General features: G+C 37.2%; 4 protein-coding genes across 7 annotated transcripts; 1 reads left to right on the top strand and 3 right to left on the bottom strand.

The window, feature by feature from the left end:
- On the bottom strand, positions 6,033–10,437 carry LOC104788979 (polycomb group protein FERTILIZATION-INDEPENDENT SEED 2-like). The gene is made up of 13 exons (XM_019245229.1): positions 10,296–10,437; positions 10,005–10,057; positions 9,680–9,750; positions 9,522–9,574; positions 9,337–9,390; positions 9,179–9,244; positions 9,024–9,073; positions 7,232–8,938; positions 7,092–7,140; positions 6,930–7,013; positions 6,766–6,845; positions 6,500–6,589; positions 6,033–6,398 (listed from the first exon to the last, which is right to left on the bottom strand). Exons 1-13 carry the CDS (start codon positions 10,428–10,430, stop codon positions 6,200–6,202), a joined length of 2,691 nt encoding a protein of 896 aa, XP_019100774.1. The 5' UTR covers positions 10,431–10,437; the 3' UTR covers positions 6,033–6,199.
- Positions 12,112–12,560, top strand: LOC104785980. The gene has a single exon (XM_010511281.1). The coding sequence runs from the start codon at positions 12,120–12,122 to the stop codon at positions 12,411–12,413; it is 294 nt and encodes a 97-aa protein (XP_010509583.1). The 5' UTR covers positions 12,112–12,119; the 3' UTR covers positions 12,414–12,560.
- Positions 12,477–14,552, bottom strand: LOC104785979 (FAD-dependent urate hydroxylase-like). Of its 2 annotated transcripts, none has more exons than XM_010511279.1 (6): positions 14,251–14,552; positions 14,020–14,166; positions 13,835–13,900; positions 13,583–13,745; positions 13,213–13,441; positions 12,477–13,135 (listed from the first exon to the last, which is right to left on the bottom strand). In XM_010511279.1, the coding sequence occupies exons 1-6, from the start codon at positions 14,448–14,450 to the stop codon at positions 12,612–12,614; spliced, it is 1,329 nt and encodes a 442-aa protein (XP_010509581.1). In that variant the 5' UTR covers positions 14,451–14,552; the 3' UTR covers positions 12,477–12,611. The 2 variants fall into 2 exon arrangements, with proteins under 2 accessions (XP_010509581.1, XP_010509582.1); XM_010511280.1 differs by having other exon boundaries at positions 13,835–13,908; positions 14,251–14,531.
- Positions 14,549–17,658, bottom strand: LOC104785978 (probable mannan synthase 7). 3 transcript variants are annotated; one of them, XM_010511278.2, is made up of 9 exons: positions 17,405–17,646; positions 16,659–17,000; positions 16,475–16,573; positions 16,089–16,341; positions 15,890–16,000; positions 15,675–15,811; positions 15,282–15,595; positions 15,018–15,203; positions 14,549–14,926 (listed from the first exon to the last, which is right to left on the bottom strand). In XM_010511278.2, the coding sequence occupies exons 1-9, from the start codon at positions 17,459–17,461 to the stop codon at positions 14,758–14,760; spliced, it is 1,668 nt and encodes a 555-aa protein (XP_010509580.1). In that variant the 5' UTR covers positions 17,462–17,646; the 3' UTR covers positions 14,549–14,757. The 3 variants fall into 3 exon arrangements, with proteins under 3 accessions (XP_010509580.1, XP_019101299.1, XP_019101300.1); XM_019245754.1 differs by having other exon boundaries at positions 15,018–15,595; positions 17,405–17,658; XM_019245755.1 differs by lacking the exon at positions 17,405–17,646 and having other exon boundaries at positions 16,480–16,573; positions 16,659–16,751.

Consider the following 18,962-nt stretch of genomic DNA (forward strand, 5'->3'; position numbering starts at 1 on the left):
TGTTAGGGGTGGATCCAACCCCAACAAAAGGGCCCGGCCCAGGAAAAAGCCCAAAATATCCCTTTCAAGAGAAGAGGGTATTATGGTATTTTTCCTAGACGAACCGACACGATTCCCTATAAATACGGGCGTACGGCCTGAAGAAAAAGGGATGGGAGAAAAAGCAGGAGAATTCGTGCAGCAAGTACAAAACAGCTAAGCTCGTCCAAGCAAAAGTCAACGGTTCCAAACTCATAGCTTGGAGAATCGACGAAAGATCAGCTCGTCTATTATCTTCGTCTACTTTTGTAACCCGTTCAAGTCGCGTTGTAGCCCGTCTTTTGTGTTCCGACACCAATATAATAGAAGAGAACTTCGACCCTCTTTGACCGAACTAAACATATTAATTGTGACCAAAAGGGACATCAACACTCAGGTTCCCTTCAAACATCGATAGTAACTTCTCCTCATATACGGTAGCCATCTGACGAAGAAGAACTGGAATGTCCAAATTTTCAACTGTCTTGTTGGCACTACCTCGTTTCCTAACAGGTTCATTGATATCGTCTGTTCTTTCTTCAGTTATTGTCTCATCAATTCTGTCAGCATGCTCTGACGACTCGGCATTTCTCGGGTTCTGTAACTTTGCCACCAGTCCATGTGTTTAGTTCAAACGGGTAGTCCTCTGCAATCAAAGCAAGCATATTATCAACTGCAAGATCCGGCCTCTCCTTGAACCTAAGTGACTCCTCCCATCGGTCTTTAACTAACAATGCCTTCACCTTCGCCTGTTCATACACAGAGTATATTAGTAAGAGACATCAAGCAACATACTCGGAGTACAAGAAAATAGTACAACACACACAAAAGGTACATGTCCTCTCTTGTTAAGATTTTTTGCAATTGGTACATTGATGATCAACTTCTTAGCCAGAGCACTATGTAATACCTCTTCTTCTTCTGCCATACCTTCTCTTACTACAATAGGAAGATGTATTATAGAGGGACAACTGGAAATGGTTACAAGTACCATAGCATGAGCAAACCCTTGCACCGCAACTGATTCTTGTGCAGCGTAGTGGAAAGGATGCTTTTCTGTTACACTTTTAACGGTTAGTGTAAATGATTCCCGTCCCCATGGGTACTTCATGAACTCTTCAATATCCCCGAGCATCTCTACGACCTCAGGTCTTATCAAAGTACTACCACAAGTGGGACACAATATCCCTTCAACAATTAGTAGAAGCGCTAGCCTAAACCGTTCCAAAGAACTTTTGCATTTGCTGTTTAGCTTGTCTACAATCAGTTTAGGTGTTGGTGCCTTCTTCCAATCTCCAAATAAGGAATCCCACACTTCCCCTTTGCATTTGCTGTTTAGCTTGGTTGCTGGTTTGCAGTTCAAACCGGTAACTAGAGAAAAGTCTTCAATGGCGTATCTTATTGGCTTCCCAGCAAAGGTCCACCACAACTCAGATTTCCTGGTTGTTTTCAACTGCAGTGTCAACAAGTAATGCAAAAACTGGACGGAGAACTTGTGTTCCCCCATTTGCATTATGTTACTAAATTGGGACTCTGCCAATAGCCGCTTCTCTTGGTCGTCCTCTAATGCTTTATTTATAGTTTTTATCCAGTGGAGGTTGAAGTAGCCATTTATTTTCTTCCGCCCTTCTGGTTCACATCCAGTCTTAAACAGCCGTTCTGGCAATCCTAACTGAGCCATCCTGAAAAGAAAAAAATTGATAAAACTTTCAGTTACATATATGAATGAAGAAAGTCCCAAGGCAAGAAGAGGTCCCCAGTGATTCATCTTGCTATTAACTTCAAGAAGACATAAACATCTTATAGAAAAAGACCACACTCATAACCATCACACAGAAAAGACAACATTCATAAACATCATATAGAAAAGACCTCATGTTGGAATCTCACCCAAGTCCTTTGATTATAGGTTTTGAGAATGAGTCGCAAGTTTGTGTTACTAGAAGAAGAATAGCAAGAAATGTGTGCACATCACGTGAAAGAGTTAGAGAAATAGAAAGAGAGACACTTTTTGGATGGATTTTCCTTTCTTTGTTTTAAGGATTAAATCTATAAATAATGTAGCCCATGGGGCAAAGAATCTGTCCTATCAATAAAGAATCAAGTTTTTAAAGAATCGTTTCCCAACTTGTTTTTTATTTTGAGAGTAAATCTACTTTGTCAATTTGTTTATTAATCACAAAACACCAACACCTCACTCATATAGATCCCAATATACTAAGACACGATTCACACTATATAATATATATAGAGTGGATAAGTCATAAGTATTTCCTGAATCAATACACAATTGACAATTCATTTTCTAGTCTTATGTTATGCGGCATAACCTTCACATATCAAATCTCTAGTAAATCCTTCACAGCATGATTCACCTCAGCCAGCAAAGAAATGTTACCTTAGGAAAGACAACTTCCGCTCTCGGATTTTCGGACCCTGGAAAAATCTGCAACGCATTAAAATTCTGAAGATTAAACATCTAAGTAACGAATTTGACAAACCCAAAAAAAAAAAACCATAGAACGAATAAAATAAAATTAAACATCTCGATCGGTACTCTTTGATAATAATAAACCCAAATCCACGCATTACAATTTTGAGGCAATTTGAGGAAGATGAAAGTTACAAGCCCAAGCTCTCGGTCTTTACTCTGCCGGCTCTCTATCTTTTGGTAACCAAGAGAAGCGACTACGAACAGTACATATAAAAGAAAAAACCTAGGGTTACTAACATGTGCCGGATCAATTACCTTTAATTAATAAAATAATCATTCCATTCTATGTATTCGTTATAGAATAGAACAGATTGACGTTCCTATATAGAATAGAACAGATCGACGTTATTGAGTACTACCATGTCAAGGTGCTGAATACTCAGAGTTGCCTAACTGATGCAACTTCAGCTTTGATCCCGAGAAATGTGAAGCAGGTTTGTTCTGGTAATGTGGTTGTGTTTGATGGCTCGGCTTGCGTGAGGACCACAAGCTTTATGGGAAAAATCTTTCTGCATGGGAGGTATAAGCGTCGATGATGATGATGATGATGATGATGCAGGTGAGTGTGCTGGCGAGCGAGTGAATATGCCTTTTTCACTGTTTCTCTCCAGTAAAAAAAAGAAGTCTATAAATTAATAAAAAAGGAGCAAGGGTTTGTAAATTTGGAGGGAAAAAATACTTGGTTTTGTCGTCTTGTATTGTAATTAAAATACTACCTCGTCCCTCATTTACCTCGTCTCGTTCTCAAGTATCCTAAATTTCAAGTTTAACCATATTTATCTGAATGTCACAGATTTTACAAACAAGTAAGAAGGGTTACACGAAAATGTGGTTTTTTAAAAGAATGTTAAACCAGTTTTCTAATATGAAACCGCAGTGAATAATACATATACATATGTTTTTTAAAAGTTCCATGCAGTTGTCTACATATATAGAAGAAAAAAAAAGACGAACCTTCTTCAATTCTGACTTTTTTTTTTTTTTTTTTTTTTTTTNTTGTAAAAATTCTTATGACTTCTTGATTGGTGGTGATAATGATAATATTAAGTGATATAAAACTGTACGTTGGATCTAGTAAGTATATCTTTCCAATTTCTAAATTTTCATAATTTGTCTTCTACAAATGCTTTAGCAAGCAAGCGTTTATTGAACGTCAGCAAAAACGAAAAAGATGAACGCCTGGGGTTTCTAGTGATGGGAGGCAACAGAATGTGGGAGAAGAGGCTTTTGTGGTGGGCCTGACTCTACTGATGGGGCTTTGCTACTAAATGGGAACGAGTCTGAAGAACAGTGGGGTAAGATTAGTGAATGAACCCCATCAGCCTTACTATAGCATTTGTGGCTTATGATATATATGTCATGTTTTCATATGCAAGGGAACCAAACGACCTAAGAATATAATTAGCGAGATGCTTTGGTACAAACACTTAATATTCTCTCAGCCAGATACTCACTACACCGCTCAACACAGACGCGCGCAACACCAAAACTGAACAGCAAGAAGACTATAGACATCACGCTAATAAAATAGTTAACTATCTCAAATAACAATCGAATACCTCACCGGTAGTTTTATATTTTTGATATAATAATTGAGTTAGCATGATAAATATAAATTTATCACCTAAATCATAACTTTATTGCGATATAATATAATTTAAAAATATATATTCATAAAGTTATTGATACATATTTTTTGTTAACGTGTTAGTCCAATAAACACGAAATGCTCCGCTTTACGAAACGCTAGCACAGCAGGGGAAAGCAGAAGAGATCGAAAACAAAACTGTCCTGGTTACTTGATTGCATTGACAAGTGTTGTTGTTCCTATGGAATTTTTACATTCAATAATTTGGAATATGCATAATCTTTCGAATTTCCTCCCTCGTGGCAGATTGTTCAGCCGTTTAGTCTATCACCGTTTAGTCTATCACCATTTAGTTTATTGATTTTATAAGGAGTTTGTGTGTTTGTGATGCTCTCATAAGTTTAAGTTTCACCAACTTTGGGATTACACAAAATAAGAAACTAGGAGACCACAAACGAGATCAAATATGAATTAAATAGAAGCCCCAAACAAAGAGTAGAAAAGGTTTGATTATGCGATTGGATGGAGACCAAATAACACATTTTTCCTCTTGTTGGGATTCAACGTCTGTATAGAGTACAGACATGTTGAATGGCTGATGGCATTTGCTCATAGTTGAAGAGCGTATGGCAAAGGATAATGTAGAGTTGGATGAAGAGACTAAGGAGCTCATAAGACTAACCAGTCAAATGCGTGCCATTTCGCCTGCTTTAGCATAAGTACATAATAAGGAATTGTAGAGCTGAGTGTTCACATGACCAGCCTTTCGGAGTATAGTCATTAGCTTCTCTGCTTCTTTAACAAACTCATAATCTAACTCTTTCTCTAGATGATACATTGTTTGGTGGTCAGGTCTCAAATCTCCAGGTATTCATACTTTTCCCTCGTCTTTGACACAGTGATATGACCGCACTATGAAGGAGCTTTGATTTATTTTTTGCTTCCTTGTTATTGATCTACAGAGTAGACAATTCTGATGACTATGCTATCAAATATTATGTTCAAACGTACCAACTCTTGGTCTGCACTCAAGTAGGTGACTGTCCTTGCTTCCCCAGCCAAGACCTAGTAATTGCAATTGTTTTGTCAGTTCACAGAAGAACAATATTATCGACACTAGGAAACATTAGAAAAATATTTCCATGAACTTGAAGTTCCAAGATGCTCTTACCTTTTTATGCAGCTCTTCCAAACGAATTCTTTCATCCGCAGCATGCTGTAAACAATGACACTTGAAGATATCAAGACATTTATGAAGAGAAATAGTTTCCACACATTATGTTGTCCTAGTTTCAACATAATCCTCCACCATATTCAGACAAAGTGTCAAGAATTTAAGATAAAGGAGGAACCTGATCAACGATGGCAACTGTTCCACAAGCAAAAATTGGGATAAATTTTTTGTCAACCTGTTGTAGAACCTTGGCATCTTGAAGCGAGTGCCTGTTTATAGATTCAGGAACCAATGATTCATCGGATCGTAGGTGCAAAATGACAGAAAGAGTGTTCTGAGTTCAAGATTACTTTAACAACAATGATTGTGAAGGAACCTGTCTGGTCTCTGTATAGCTTTCTGGTAAAAATCTTTCCATGGGAGTTATAAGCGTCGATGATGATGATGATGATGATGATGATGCAGGTGAGTCTGCTGGCGAGCGAGTGAATATGCCTTTTTCACTGTTTCTCTCCAGTAAAAAAAAAAGAAGTCTATAATAAATAAATAAAAAAAGGCAAGATTAAAATACTTGGTTTTGTCGTCTTGGTATTGTAGTTAAAATACTACCTCGTCCCCTGATCATTTACCTCGTCTCCTTCTCAAGTATCCTAAATTTCAAGTTTAACCATATTTATCTGAATGTCACAGATTTTACAAACAAGTAAGAAGGGTTAAACGACAATGCAGTTTTTTAAAGAATCGAAATGAGAACCGGATAGAAATGGCAGTCTTCATCACCACTACATTATATAAAGAAAGATCTGAATGTCACAGATTTACGAACAAGTAAGAGGGTTACACGAAAATGTGGTTTTTTAAAAAGAAACGAAATAAAAACCGGATAGAAAAGAAAGATATGAATGTCTCAATATGGTCACTGTTGTTATGCATCAATTTCCATGGATTGTTCTGTGTTGGCATTAGCAGCAGCAGCAGGTTGGTGAGAGGTTGATGGACCTGCTTCATCCGGCTTCTTCTGGATCATGAAATTTTGGTGGATCATGATGTCTGTGCAATTTTTGAAGGTTTTGGAGCAGATAAGGCCTTGATTCCACAGGCGAATCCTAAACGTTCTCCACCACCTGCGCTCAAGCATCAAAATTACAAAGTTAAAACAAAATGTGATGATCCTTCCAAACACATTTTTGGATCACATGATGAGTATATGGAAGACTATTATTACCAATCGAAAGACTCAGAACGTTTCAACTCTTCCTTGTGAAGTTTTGTAAACGCTTCACATGCCCAAGGGATATGTCCATCCGCGATCACCCTGGTCCCAAAGAATCATATTTAACAAAGCTAAAACCCATCCAAACAATATAGCAACTTGCAACAATACTGATGGATCACTCTTATCATCTCAGTTCTATAATTCATGGAGATAGCTAGGTGCATGGCATGATGAGGTAATATATAATGTAAGATAGAAGGTAAATAGCTACCTACCTTTGCTTTCTTACAAATATGTTCCACATAAACATGTATCGGTGTTGCTCTCTCCTCAAACCCATAACACGTTCAAACCTCTGTGTATGTTTTCAAGAAATCATTAAAAGAGCTTTCGGTGTATATTCGTAACAGTAAATCAAGAAAGATGAATAAAAAATTACCAGGCGTTCTTGAAGATCTAAAACATTATCATCATCTTCATTATCGCTATCGTCATTAGACATTACTTCCTCAAAGGTCATTGGCTTCAAAAAATGCAGCTTTGGTTAGTGAAATAAAACAAGAGACAGCATTTGCTACGTAAATCAAAGACATCAAACCACCTGAAATGTGTGGGAGTGATAGAACTGCCGACTCCTAAGACGCTCATGTCTGGAAAACAAGTAAGAATCTGTTGGTTAATAAAAAGTAAGAAGAAGATTATGTAAAAATAAGAACAGATAAATCACAAGAACATAATAACCCTTTATCCTCGGATTGCTCTGCAGGTAACTTTTTTCTCCTATTAGGTTCAGAAGACTCAGCAGGTAAATGTTTTCTCTCACTAACAGGAGACACCACAGGTTCAAAAGACTCAGCAACTTGTTTCTTTTTCCCTCTATCAGGTTCAGAAGACTCAGAAACTTGTTTTTTTTTCCCTCTAACAGGTTCAGAAGACTCAGCAACTTGTTTATTTTTCCCTTTAACAGGAGGCACCACAGTTTCAGAAGACTCAGCAGCTAGTTTCTTTCTCCCTTTAACAGGAGGTGCCAGAGGTTCAGAAGAAGACTCAGCAACTTGTTTTTTTCTCCTACTAACAGGAGGCACCACAAGTTCAGAAGAAGACTCAGCAAATAACTTTCTTCTTTCACCTACCGGAGGCACCAGAGGTTCAGAACACTCAGCAAGTAACTTTTTTCTCCCACTTACACGAGGCAACAGAGGTTCAGAACACTCAGCAATTGTTTTTTTTCTCCCACTTACACGAGGCACCACAGGTTCAGAACACTCAGCTATTGACTTATTTCTCCCACTTACAGGAGGCACCACAGGTTCAGAACACTCAGCTATTGACTTATTTCTCCCACTTACAGGAGGCACCACAGGTTCAGAACACTCAGCAAGTAACTTTTTTATCCCACTTAAACGAGGCGACAGAGGTTCAGAACACTCAGCAATTGTTTTTTTTCTCCCACTTACACGAGGCACCACAGGTTCAGAAGACTCAGCTGTTAACTTTTTTCTCCCACTAACACGAGGCACCATAGGTTCAGAAGGCTCAGCAGTTAACTTCTTTCTCCCACTAACACGAGGCACCATAGGTTCAGAAAGGTCAACAATTAACTTCATTCCCCCACTTACAGGAGGCACCACAGGTTCAGAACACTCAGCTATTGACTTCTTTCTCTCACTAACAGGAGGCACCACAGGTTCTGAACACTCAGCTATTAACTTCTTTCTCCCACTAACACGAGGCCCCATAGGTTCAGAAGGCTCAGCAGTTAACTTCTTTCTCCCACTAACACGAGGCACCACAGGTTCTGAACACTCAGCTATTGACTTCTTTCTCCCACTTACAGGAGGCACCACAGGTTCATAACACTCAGCTATTAACTTCTTTCTCCCACTTACAGGAGGCACCACAGGTTCAGAACACTCAGCAATTGACTTCTTTCTCCCACTAACACGAGGCACCACAGGTTCAGAAGGCTCAGCAACTAACTCCTTTCTCCCACTAACAAGAGGCACCACAGGTTCAGAGGACTCAGCTATTGCTGGCTGAGTCGTAGTTAAAATGTCGTTAGTCTTCTCCGAAGACTCAGCAAACAACTCTGTTCTCTCACTAACAGGAGGCACCACAGGTGCAGAAGGCTCAGCTATTGCTGGTTGAGTCGTAGTTAAAATGTCGTTAGCCTTCTCCGAAGACTCAGCAAACAACTCTGTTCTGTCACTAACAGGAGGCACCACAGGTGCAGAAGGCTCAGCTATTTCTGGTTGAGTCGTAGTTAAAACGTCGCTAGTCTTCTCCGGAGAGTGAGCTCTTGGTGGTGATGAGACCATATCCTCGTTCACATGACTAAGTTCATCATTTTCTGTGCTACGAGGTAACTCGTCTAAAGGCAACTTCAAAAATTTTGGTTTAAGTCGCCTCAGCATATCTCTTTCTCTTCTTCCCTTACGACGTTTTGAGCTGCATAGTTTATGGTTTGGTGTTATGGAGATGATACTGAATAATACATAGCTAAAAAACTAGAGTAAGGCGTTAGGAACTTTACACAAACATAAAAGTGTTGTGCTGTGGATTTCCCAAATCATTTTTTAGCACCTGATACCCAAAAAAAAAAAAAAAACATCATGGTGAGTTCAATATTATGACTAATGTATCTGAACCACGTGAATATGTTGCGTATGTATCAAGTTTCTTACTAACCCCAAATTGTAATGTTTCCGGTTTCAAACAGACATCAACTTCCGGGCCATGATCTTCTTCTTGCCGCTAAAATATAGGTAAAAGAGAGTACTCGTTGTTACTTATAATTTCATGACAAAACACATAAAAATCTGGATCACTAAAAAGCAAAAACATACATAAAAGTCATAGTTAAAGGCGTCATGTGATGACTTCAAATGGAGTCCCAGGCCCTGTGCACAGACATAAGACATTGTATGTTAGCAAAGATATTATAGACTGAAACAGAATGAGCATTGAAACATTTGAATGAATACGCATTGTTAGAAATGAAAGATATCATTCTAATTAGTTAGTGCCCGACCTCGTGGTCTCCACATGGCATCATGCAAAATGGGCAAGAGAATTTGTCCACGTCTGCATTGTGATACAGAAATGTATAGATCAGTAGAATCATTTTCAGATGAAACACAACGAGAGACAACAGATTCTGGAAGGAAACAACCAATTAAAGAGACTCACCTTCAGCTTTTAGTGTTTTTTTGTTTCTCACATCCCTATAGTTGAATCTTATATTCACTCTTGAATTTGACCTAAGCAAAATATATAAGTGTAGCATGAGCAGAGAAGAAGTTATTCATGTACTAGAAAAGAGAAGATAAATATCCTAATAAAATACGACAAAAAAAAATACATAATTTCGTTCCAAACACTAGTTTATGAAGGTATTTTAGAAAACAAAACATAAAAATATGGTATTTTTGAGAATTTAATTTTGTTTTGAAATAAAATTCACTTCTGAAAGCATAGAAAAATGTCAAACTAAAATCAATATAGAGATTCATACTTCTTTTTCTTCCCTTTGATTATGTAGCTCAAACTCCTTCGACGTAAATATGGCTGCATAAACAAAGAAAAATTAATTAATAACAAACAGTAAATGTGGATACAAATACAAAATTAAAATAGATTTCCTGTAAATTATACTATTTTATAATTAGTAAAAGGTAATCAACTAATTTACACATGAAAAGTGAAGAACAATTGTTAGCACAGTTCAACAGATTAAAGATGTTCTGAGCTAGAAATATATATATGAAAAAATGTTTGAGAAAGAAATTAAAAAGAGAATGCATACGTTCTTCTTTGAGCGAGTTTTAAGTTCTCTGTATACTGAGACAGGTTTGATATATTTAACAATATTTGCATCATCATCATCGTCATCAGAAGAAATCACTACCACTTCCTTCTCTGGTTGGGACGTACTAGCCATCTGCTTGATTAATCTACGAGCATGCCATGACCATAGATATTAAGTTACAGTGTTATCGACGCAATGTAGTTAGGAGAAATATCAAAAAAATCAATGAAACATGTTGTAGATCATAGGCGAAACTCCGACCGAGAATCTCATCTAACCATGCATCTTAGGTTTTCAGAACTTCATAATTTTTTTTAAAGAACTTATCTACACAAAATACATTTTTTTCAGTCACACAAAATACATCTAGTTATTATTGAAATCAATTTCCGAGTCAGGCAATATGCAAAAAAAAAAAAAATGAAAATTGGTTGAAGCTGTAAACACTTAAAGAAAAATGGTTAATATGTAAACATATAATATATCCATTAATATGACTACGAAAAGACACATTCCGAAAAAGTCTCATCTTTTGATGTTAATTCTTCTCTCATTAGTGGTGCTTCATCACAGAAGTATATGGAACTTCACAACCAGATTTTGAGATGGATAGAACTTTATAGTAAAACTTATATGCAACTTCAAAATTCACAACCACATTTTGAGATGGATAAAACTTTATCGTAAATTTTGTAAACAAAAAAAGTTTAAACGACGAAGGAAAAAAAGAGAGGAAAAAACAAAAGGATACATATTTGCTGATATTTGTTCATGTTCATAAACCATAACCATCTACTAAATCTTACAATGCAAATTTAATTTACAACGATTTTCTCTAACTTAAAACAAAATTATAAAGGAGAGATTTTGATTACTTTTTGGTTTCACGGAGCGGAGTGAAGAACAACTTATATGAAACGCCTAGATCTCTTTGACACAAAACTTTGTTAGTATCGGAGAGATTATCTTTTAGTAGCTTGAAGCTTTTGGTGTTGACGGCGTCTTTTCTGCAAAATCTTTATAACATATTTATATAGAATAATATCCGAAAAACCCTAAAACAATATACGATTGGACCTTAATATTGTTAAACTTCGTAATAATGAAAATAATTTGGCCCAATATAAGTCCAATAAAATAGTTTCGTTTGTAAACTTTTTCCCTTCGGTTTGATAACCATTTTAATATAAGTGTTAGGTTGACAATTTTTTTTTTTTTTGTAAAATCACAGAAATGGAAGGATATCTGAAATTTCAGTATAAAACCAGAAAATAATTTTACATAAGAGAAGAATCAAGAATCCAATAAAATACTAGAAGAGCCAAATAGCAAATGATGAGTAGTAGCTAGTATCAACAATCTTTCAAATACATACTAACGGAAATATATATAGTTATACCTTACTTTATGACTTTGAAACGAAATCCATATCTTCTGATCTTCTCGAAACAATCTTTCCGATCGCGATAATACTTCTACACAAGAAACGAAGACTAATGGGAGGGAGGTAAAGAAGGTTCAAACATTGTGAATTTGCTCCAACCACAACCATTATAAAATGTCATCTAGTTCCCGCCATTTGTTGGCAAGTAAAGATTTCTAAAGAGTGTGTGTTTGTATTACAAAACGTCTCATGTTTTTAAAAATTTAATTATATACCAAATTAAATAAATAACACAATTGGTAAGATTTTACCGGGAAGAGCGCGTCAGGTTTGACTTTCAAAGGGTAACATTGTAATTTCCATAATCATAATCATTCTATATATAGAAGTTTTCTCCCCTTGTGAAGCGCGTAAAGTGTGTGTGTGAAAAGAAGAAGATGCGTCGATCGGCGAGCGCCTCCATAGTTTCCGACCAACTCTCAGCGAGTTCTCCGTCACCGTCACCGTCACCGTCACCGTCACCGCCACGAATTCAATCCGCTGAAGATTCCGATGACGATCAGCTTCTTCTGCCTAGGTACGATCCAAACTCTCATCCAGGGAAGAAGAAGAAGAACAAATCGCGACTCAGATCCGCCGAGAACGCTATCCACTTCATTCCGATCGTACTCATCCTCTGCGCCGTCATACTCTGGCTGTTTTCTAATCCAATTTCGATTCATGAAACCTAACCCTATAGTATAGTCTCTCTTGTAATTTACGTTTCCTTTTTTTTTTTGGGTTTGATTACTCTGTTCAAGCTTTACTCTGTTCTTGTTTAGACAATTACACAACATTGTATCATTCTTTTACATTAAATCACAGAGTTTTATCTATTATATTCTATCCAATGGAACCATATGGTTTTAGATCTTACTATAAAGAAAGTTTCAGATTTTTGAACTATCATAGAGAGGTTCACATTCGAAGTTTGTGTGTTCAAGCATTGGTCCAAGCTTGACTAACTTTGCTATGACGATATTGTTTCTAATGGAACACACTAGAGGATTGTCCCATTGCAGGAGTGCTCCGACTAGGTTTGCACGTACTGTCAACGGGAATGCTCGAGACCATCTTTCACTCCCGTATGATTCCATAGCTGCTTCAACTGATTCACTCACTCCATTGATTGCACTGGCAAGTTTATTAGCTAGAACAACTGAATCTTCCAAAGCACAGCAAGCACCTTGTCCAAGATTTGGTGTCATTGGGTGCCAAGCATCTCCAACGAGAACCACTCTTCCTTTTGATGCTGGAGGAGCAATACCAGGCCATAGCCACCTGTCTACAAGAGGAGTTCTGCTGATTGTTTCATCAGGTGTTAGATCGATGAGGTTTTGCAGATCTTCTGGCCAGGTACTAACCATCTCTTTTGCTTGTTTCTTTAGGATAGCTGGATCTGTAATTTTTGGCCCTGCATGGATGTCTCAAGATTAATGATATAGGAATGAAAGAAGGGAGTTATCTTTGTGTAATGGTGTAAAAATCTACCTAGAGATGGGTTGTTGAAACAGATGAACCAGTATACTTTTGTTGCAGATACAGGTACATATCCAGCTCGAAGCCCTCTACCGTATATGTAATTCACCCTTTTCTGAAATGGCTGTCCATTTGGATAGTACCCGAGGCCACGGAAAGCGCAATGACCAACATATTTCGGCTCACTGAACCCCATCCAAGTTGCAACTTTAGACCGAGTACCATCACAACCAATAACAATCTATTCAAAGAATCATCAAATCAGCCGAGGCACATATCTTCTGGTTATCATAATAGCTTAGTGCATCGTGATGTCTGATGTACTTATATAAACACATAATTCTATGCTCGGAGCCTAAGATAAGAGCTCAGGGAACAATACCTTTGCAAGCAACCGGGTTCCATCTGTAAGTTGAAGGAGAGTGTCACCATTGGCATTGCTTTGTATACTTTCCAGTTTTGAGGAAAACCGAATGGCTTGTGGAGGAAGCTGGCTTGCAAGTGTCTCCAAGAGTACCCGCCTCTCCACTGCCCGAACTTCTTGGCTATACAAGACATATGCTTTGGTTGGTTACACACACATGAATCAAGTGGAATGCTTTATTACCCAACAAATTGTGAAGTGGCTAGCTACCTTTGATCTTCATCTTTGAATTTGAAAGAACGAAGCTCACTTCCATCTTCCTTCTTCACTACCATCCTGCTCAGCTGATCATACCAACACACTCAGGTAAAAGTAAAGTAAAACCAAGAACAAAATTTCACTTATTGAATCACTGTTGTCACATTTTTATCAGTATGGGCAGAAAGAAACTGTACCCTTCGATTTCAAGAAACTGCGTTCGGAGTTGAGGCCCAACAGAGATGGCATCAAGAACGCGCCAACCATTCTTAAATAGCGTCAGCGATGTTCCTCCCCTCCGAAGCGACTCTGCCTGCTCCAGCACGATCGACCGGATTCCTAACCTAACCCGTCAACAAAGTCTCCAATTCAGTGGCTCTTGAGTTTCAAGAAAATTCAAAGACCCAATTTTTATAATTCGTACTTACCGGTGAAGTGAAACGGCGGTGGCAAGTCCACCAATCCCAGCGCCGACAATCACTACATTCTCCTCTTGGTCACCACCGCTTGTTTGAGCTCTGGTCAGTGCTAAACAAACCGGTTTTGATCTAGTTCCAGCCGGAAACCATCTGTTGCTTTTGCCCAAGGATTGGAGAGGATAGCTCGGAAGCAGAAGGGACATAGCCATGGCCGGGGGTTTCAAGAAGAGGACAAATGGATATGCTTATTCAAATTAAACCTCAGCCATAAAATAGTGTAGACTTCAAACTTTCTAATCTGTAGTCATTATGAAGCCACGACTCAAACAAATATTTTGAGGGGCATATGTATTGGTCACATTTGAGCTTCGTTCTTTACAACAACAAAAAGAAACGCAAGTGACATATTTTGTCCATATTGGCCTAGTAACATATATATAGGCTTTGTTCTCAATATGATATCAACAAAAAAATTTCTAAAACATATTGAGAGTGACTCTTTGGTTCCTATCTGTGTTAAGAGGAGGAAGCAGGAACATATTTGCCAACATAACCAAAACCAACAACGAAGAAGGCTAATGACTGAAATAGAAGGTACACATATAGTGTGTTCTTCCCGTAGATGATGTCGTAGATTCCGCAGGACAACAGGTAAGCTCCAACCAGTAGCTCCAGCAAGTGCACCCTGATTGCAACAGATTATTATAATATCCATCATCAGCTTACGCTCGGACTCGGTTAAGGCTTCAGTTTGAAAGATATGTTTGTTTACTTACCTCTCTCTGAATCTGACGTTAGGTACTTGTGGAATCAGCTTCGTCTTGAGAGCATCACCTGATTTCTCTGTCACAACCCATTCTTGTACTCTACCTGTTTCTAACAGCCCCATGACCAGAGCCTTTGTTCGAACCAGGGACATTGAATTCTCGAACAGAACCCAAAATGCCAATAGGTGGATTGATCTGTTAACATAAAGGATTAATAATGCAACAAGAGAGAGGAAAGACGATAGGTTATATAGAAAGAGTAAAAGAGGACACCTTAGTCTACCGATTGCGATAAAGAGAGTGATCAAAGAAGGAAGATAAAACGCAGCCCATTTCGGAACTGTGACTTCTGGGAACAAAACAGTTGCTGGCAAGATAACACAGTAGAAGCAGAATGTGAGGACGTGAGCCACGATCTTCCGGATGAAGAAGAAGCTGTACAACATATACAACTTCTTCCATACAGAAACATTCTCGTTTCTTAGTATTTGTCCAGCCATTTTCCGGAATAGATTGGCAGGGCCACAAGTCCATCGATGTTGCTGGCTACGCAAGGCGTTGAAGGAGCAAGGTAACTCACTTTTTACCTACAGATAATGCACTCGAAAAATGATTCAAACACATAACCCAAGATGCCAACAATAGTGAGGAGTCTTCTATCTATACCTTGAGGTCATCGATATATAGCAACTTCCACCCTCTTAGTGTAGCTCGCACAGCTAAGTCCATGTCTTCTACTGTTGTCTGGTCATTCCATCCCCCTGACTCAATCAGCGCTGAGATTCTCCAGACGCCAGCTGTTCCTGTAATAGTTTCTGACAATTTAAAAAAGAAGCTTCATTGAGAAAAAAAAGAAAAACAAAATGAAAAGGCTATAGTACCGTTGAACCCAAAGAAAGCAAATGTTGAAGATCCAACTTGCTGCTCTACTGTAAAGTGGTAACTTAGAGACATCTCCTGCAATCTCGTCATCATACATTGATCCGCATTCACTGAGATTATTAGCAAAGCAAATTCTCATTTACCAATTATAGATTTGTGAAAAAAAGAAAAAGAGAAAGGTGTCTTAAGGAATGTTACCAAACTCCCACCGGCCTTGTACAAGTGCTAACTTGGGATTGTGAATTAAGAAAGGAACAGTGCGGAGGAGGAAGTCAGGATCAGGCTGGAAATCAGCATCAAAGATAGCAACATAGTCACACTGCTTCACATAGCTATGCTTCATTCCTTCTCTCAGAGCACCAGCTTTGTATCCGTTCCTGTTGTCCCTAATCTCAAACGTTATGTTGACGCCTTCTTTAGACCATCTCTCACACTCCTTTTTCACCAATTCCTGTTTCCTTCCATTATTGCCACATAACCAAAATGTTAAGGAATTTACTTTTATCACAACACAAAATCATAAGGCCAAAAACACGAAGCCTAAGATGAAAAAAGGACAAGTGTCGATAGAGGTTACCAAGGACCTTACTGGCTGGATCTGTAGAATCATCAAGCACTTGAATTATCATACGATTCGATGGCCACGAGATTTTGCAAGCAGCTGCAATTGATTGCTCACAAACCTACCAAACACAGCAACATCCCACCAAATGGAGTTCAATCACTGGAAAAAAAAATAGTTGCTGGCTTGCTGCTTTAGATTGTTACCTCTTTTTCATTGTACATAGGCATTTGCACAAGAACCATAGGGTAACTATCACTACCACACTCAACATCATCCTCCATAGCTTCCCATTTGTAAACCTTCTCAGGTTTTCTCTTGAACAACTTGACATACAGCACAACAATGCCCATGTACATAACCTCAACAAAGAGCATGACAGACATGATCAAGCAAATAGCCACCAGGAACTTGAAGACAGGTACAACAACAACAGCTCTTATTTGCTCCCACCATAGTCCAATTCGAGCGATGATATCTCCAAATGTAGGAAAAGATTTGACGGCATTGAGTAATGCCACTGATGCTTTAGAACTTCCAACTTGAGACTTCAATCAAAAGTAAAAGAGAAGAACAATTAAAAACAAAAAAAAAACAAACATTGACCCTCGAGGTTTAAAGACATTCTTGAATCCGCAAATCTAGGAGAAGTAAAAAGGACAAACAAGATAAAAGATTTGATATTTCGAACAACATGGATTGGGTCAGATCTAAAGCAATGTAGTAGGCAAAGAAACAAGAGAGACGAAATGGGTATTTTCACAAATTAGTCAAAATCAACAGTAACCCAAAAAATAAAAATCAATCCTTTAGTAAAGAAAAGTCCAAATTGAAGTCAATCGCAAGAAACCCAGATTAAAAAAATGGTAATATAAAAGAGAGAGAGAATCAAAAGCAGTCGTAGGTAACAAGCAAAATGCAACATTCGTGTCAATGAGGGGGACGAACGAACCAGTGAGCCAAGAGAGGAGGAGAACGTGTCGTGAGGAAGAAGACGGTGAAGAGACATTGGGGGGATATGATCTCTCTCTCTCTCTCTCCACCACAAGTGAGTCAGTCTCTTCCACGAATAGTCTTTTGCTTCGTGGTCGATAAAAGCTCTCGTCGTCTCTGTTCTTTCTCTCTCTCTAGTCTCTTTAGGAGTCCAACTGGATATTTTACAATAGGCCAATTAATAAGTGGGGCTAAGCTAAGCTCTTCGTTGTCATTTTTTATTTTATTGTAGAAATTATTCTCAAATTCTTTTGTTTTCTTCTTCATCTCTTAAAATTCGTTGGCTGTGGTGTGGTATCCATCAACATTATGGTTATGGCCAAAAAAAACTGATAACTACTTAACGCGAACCACGTTGGAAAACTGTAGACACGACATTACACTCTTTTACATAAATGACAAGCAATAAATACATCTTTCATGTATTTTTTTGTTGTAGACTTGTAATAAAAACATTCTCAAAGCCATGTAATAATCCAATACAAAATAAATTTTTATTTTCGTATCTCTCTATACTAGTTAACAATCCGCACTATGTGCGGGATAAATCGATTTAAAGAAAACTATCATAAGTAAAATTATCCTAAAATTAATATATGTTTGTGTCAAACATAATATTATTATGTAACTAATTTTTTTTTTGCTGTGTTTCTTTAATGTAAAAAATATGTTTTACGGGTGAAAATTTTAAATATGTAAGAAGTTTTATGGTAGAGAAAGTATTGATAAAATGTTATTATTTATTGCAACATGTCTTTTGTCTCGTTTAAAAATCAAATTCATAACTTCTTATGTTTTATCGTGTAATCATAACAATCTTGCATGTTTCTTATGTAACCATAACAACATATAATAATTATTCGGTAATTTAATTATTTAATTTTATTCTATGTTAGTAATAAAATTGGATTCTAAACTAAATTTTCTGAATTATCTAATTTATTGATTTAATATTTTTGATTAGGCTATTTAAATCTTTTGAGTTAGTCGGTTTGTTAATATTTTCAATAAATGACAGATTATTACTAAAAACCATTAAAATTAATGAAATTCCAAAATCAATGTATTTGAGTAAAAATACATTTCACCCATGAAATATGTGAACGTGGTCTAGAAAATATTCATAAAATGTTACAATTTATGGCAATATATATTTTTGTGTGTTTTAAAAATCAAATTTATATTTATGGTTTATCAAATATTTATAAAATGTTACAATTTATGGCACTAACTATAACAATTTTACATATTCTAATAATCACTCACATTAAATATATTGTGATTTTTTTGAGTAATGAGTTTATTTATAATGATAAGGGTTATGTCTCATTCCTTTTTAATAGCACACATATGAATATACAATTAGAACGTATATTCCTATTCGGTTATCAATATTTCCATTTTTAACCAATAATCACACTAAATGTTGAGATTAGTTAGTTTACATACTTAGATGTATATAAATAATCATACATCACGATATCCCCTAATTTGTTGTCATTTTTATATTTATTTAT

Source organism: Camelina sativa, chromosome 5, assembly GCF_000633955.1.
Source record: "Camelina sativa cultivar DH55 chromosome 5, Cs, whole genome shotgun sequence".
Taxonomy (NCBI): Eukaryota; Viridiplantae; Streptophyta; class Magnoliopsida; order Brassicales; family Brassicaceae; genus Camelina; species Camelina sativa.

Coding starts and splice junctions, on each gene's coding strand:
- LOC104785978 (XM_019245754.1), bottom strand. CDS start 17,461: ATGTCTCTTCACCGTCTTCTTCCTCACGACACGTTCTCCTCCTCTCTT. Junction 17,001..17,404: donor CCTCCTCTCTTGGCTCACTG/GTTCGTTCGTCC, acceptor TTTTGATTGAAG/TCTCAAGTTGGAAGTTCTAA. Junction 16,001..16,088: donor ACAAGGCCGGTGGGAGTTTG/GTAACATTCCTT, acceptor TAATAATCTCAG/TGAATGCGGATCAATGTATG.
- LOC104788979 (XM_019245229.1), bottom strand. CDS start 10,430: ATGGCTAGTACGTCCCAACCAGAGAAGGAAGTGGTAGTGATTTCTTCT. Junction 10,058..10,295: donor AAACTCGCTCAAAGAAGAAC/GTATGCATTCTC, acceptor TTGTTTATGCAG/CCATATTTACGTCGAAGGAG. Junction 8,939..9,023: donor CACAACACTTTTATGTTTGT/GTAAAGTTCCTA, acceptor TAAACTATGCAG/CTCAAAACGTCGTAAGGGAA.
- LOC104785980 (XM_010511281.1), top strand. CDS start 12,120: ATGCGTCGATCGGCGAGCGCCTCCATAGTTTCCGACCAACTCTCAGCG.
- LOC104785979 (XM_010511279.1), bottom strand. CDS start 14,450: ATGGCTATGTCCCTTCTGCTTCCGAGCTATCCTCTCCAATCCTTGGGC. Junction 13,901..14,019: donor CAGTTTCTTGAAATCGAAGG/GTACAGTTTCTT, acceptor TCAGCTGAGCAG/GATGGTAGTGAAGAAGGAAG. Junction 13,746..13,834: donor TTCAAAGATGAAGATCAAAG/GTAGCTAGCCAC, acceptor TGTCTTGTATAG/CCAAGAAGTTCGGGCAGTGG.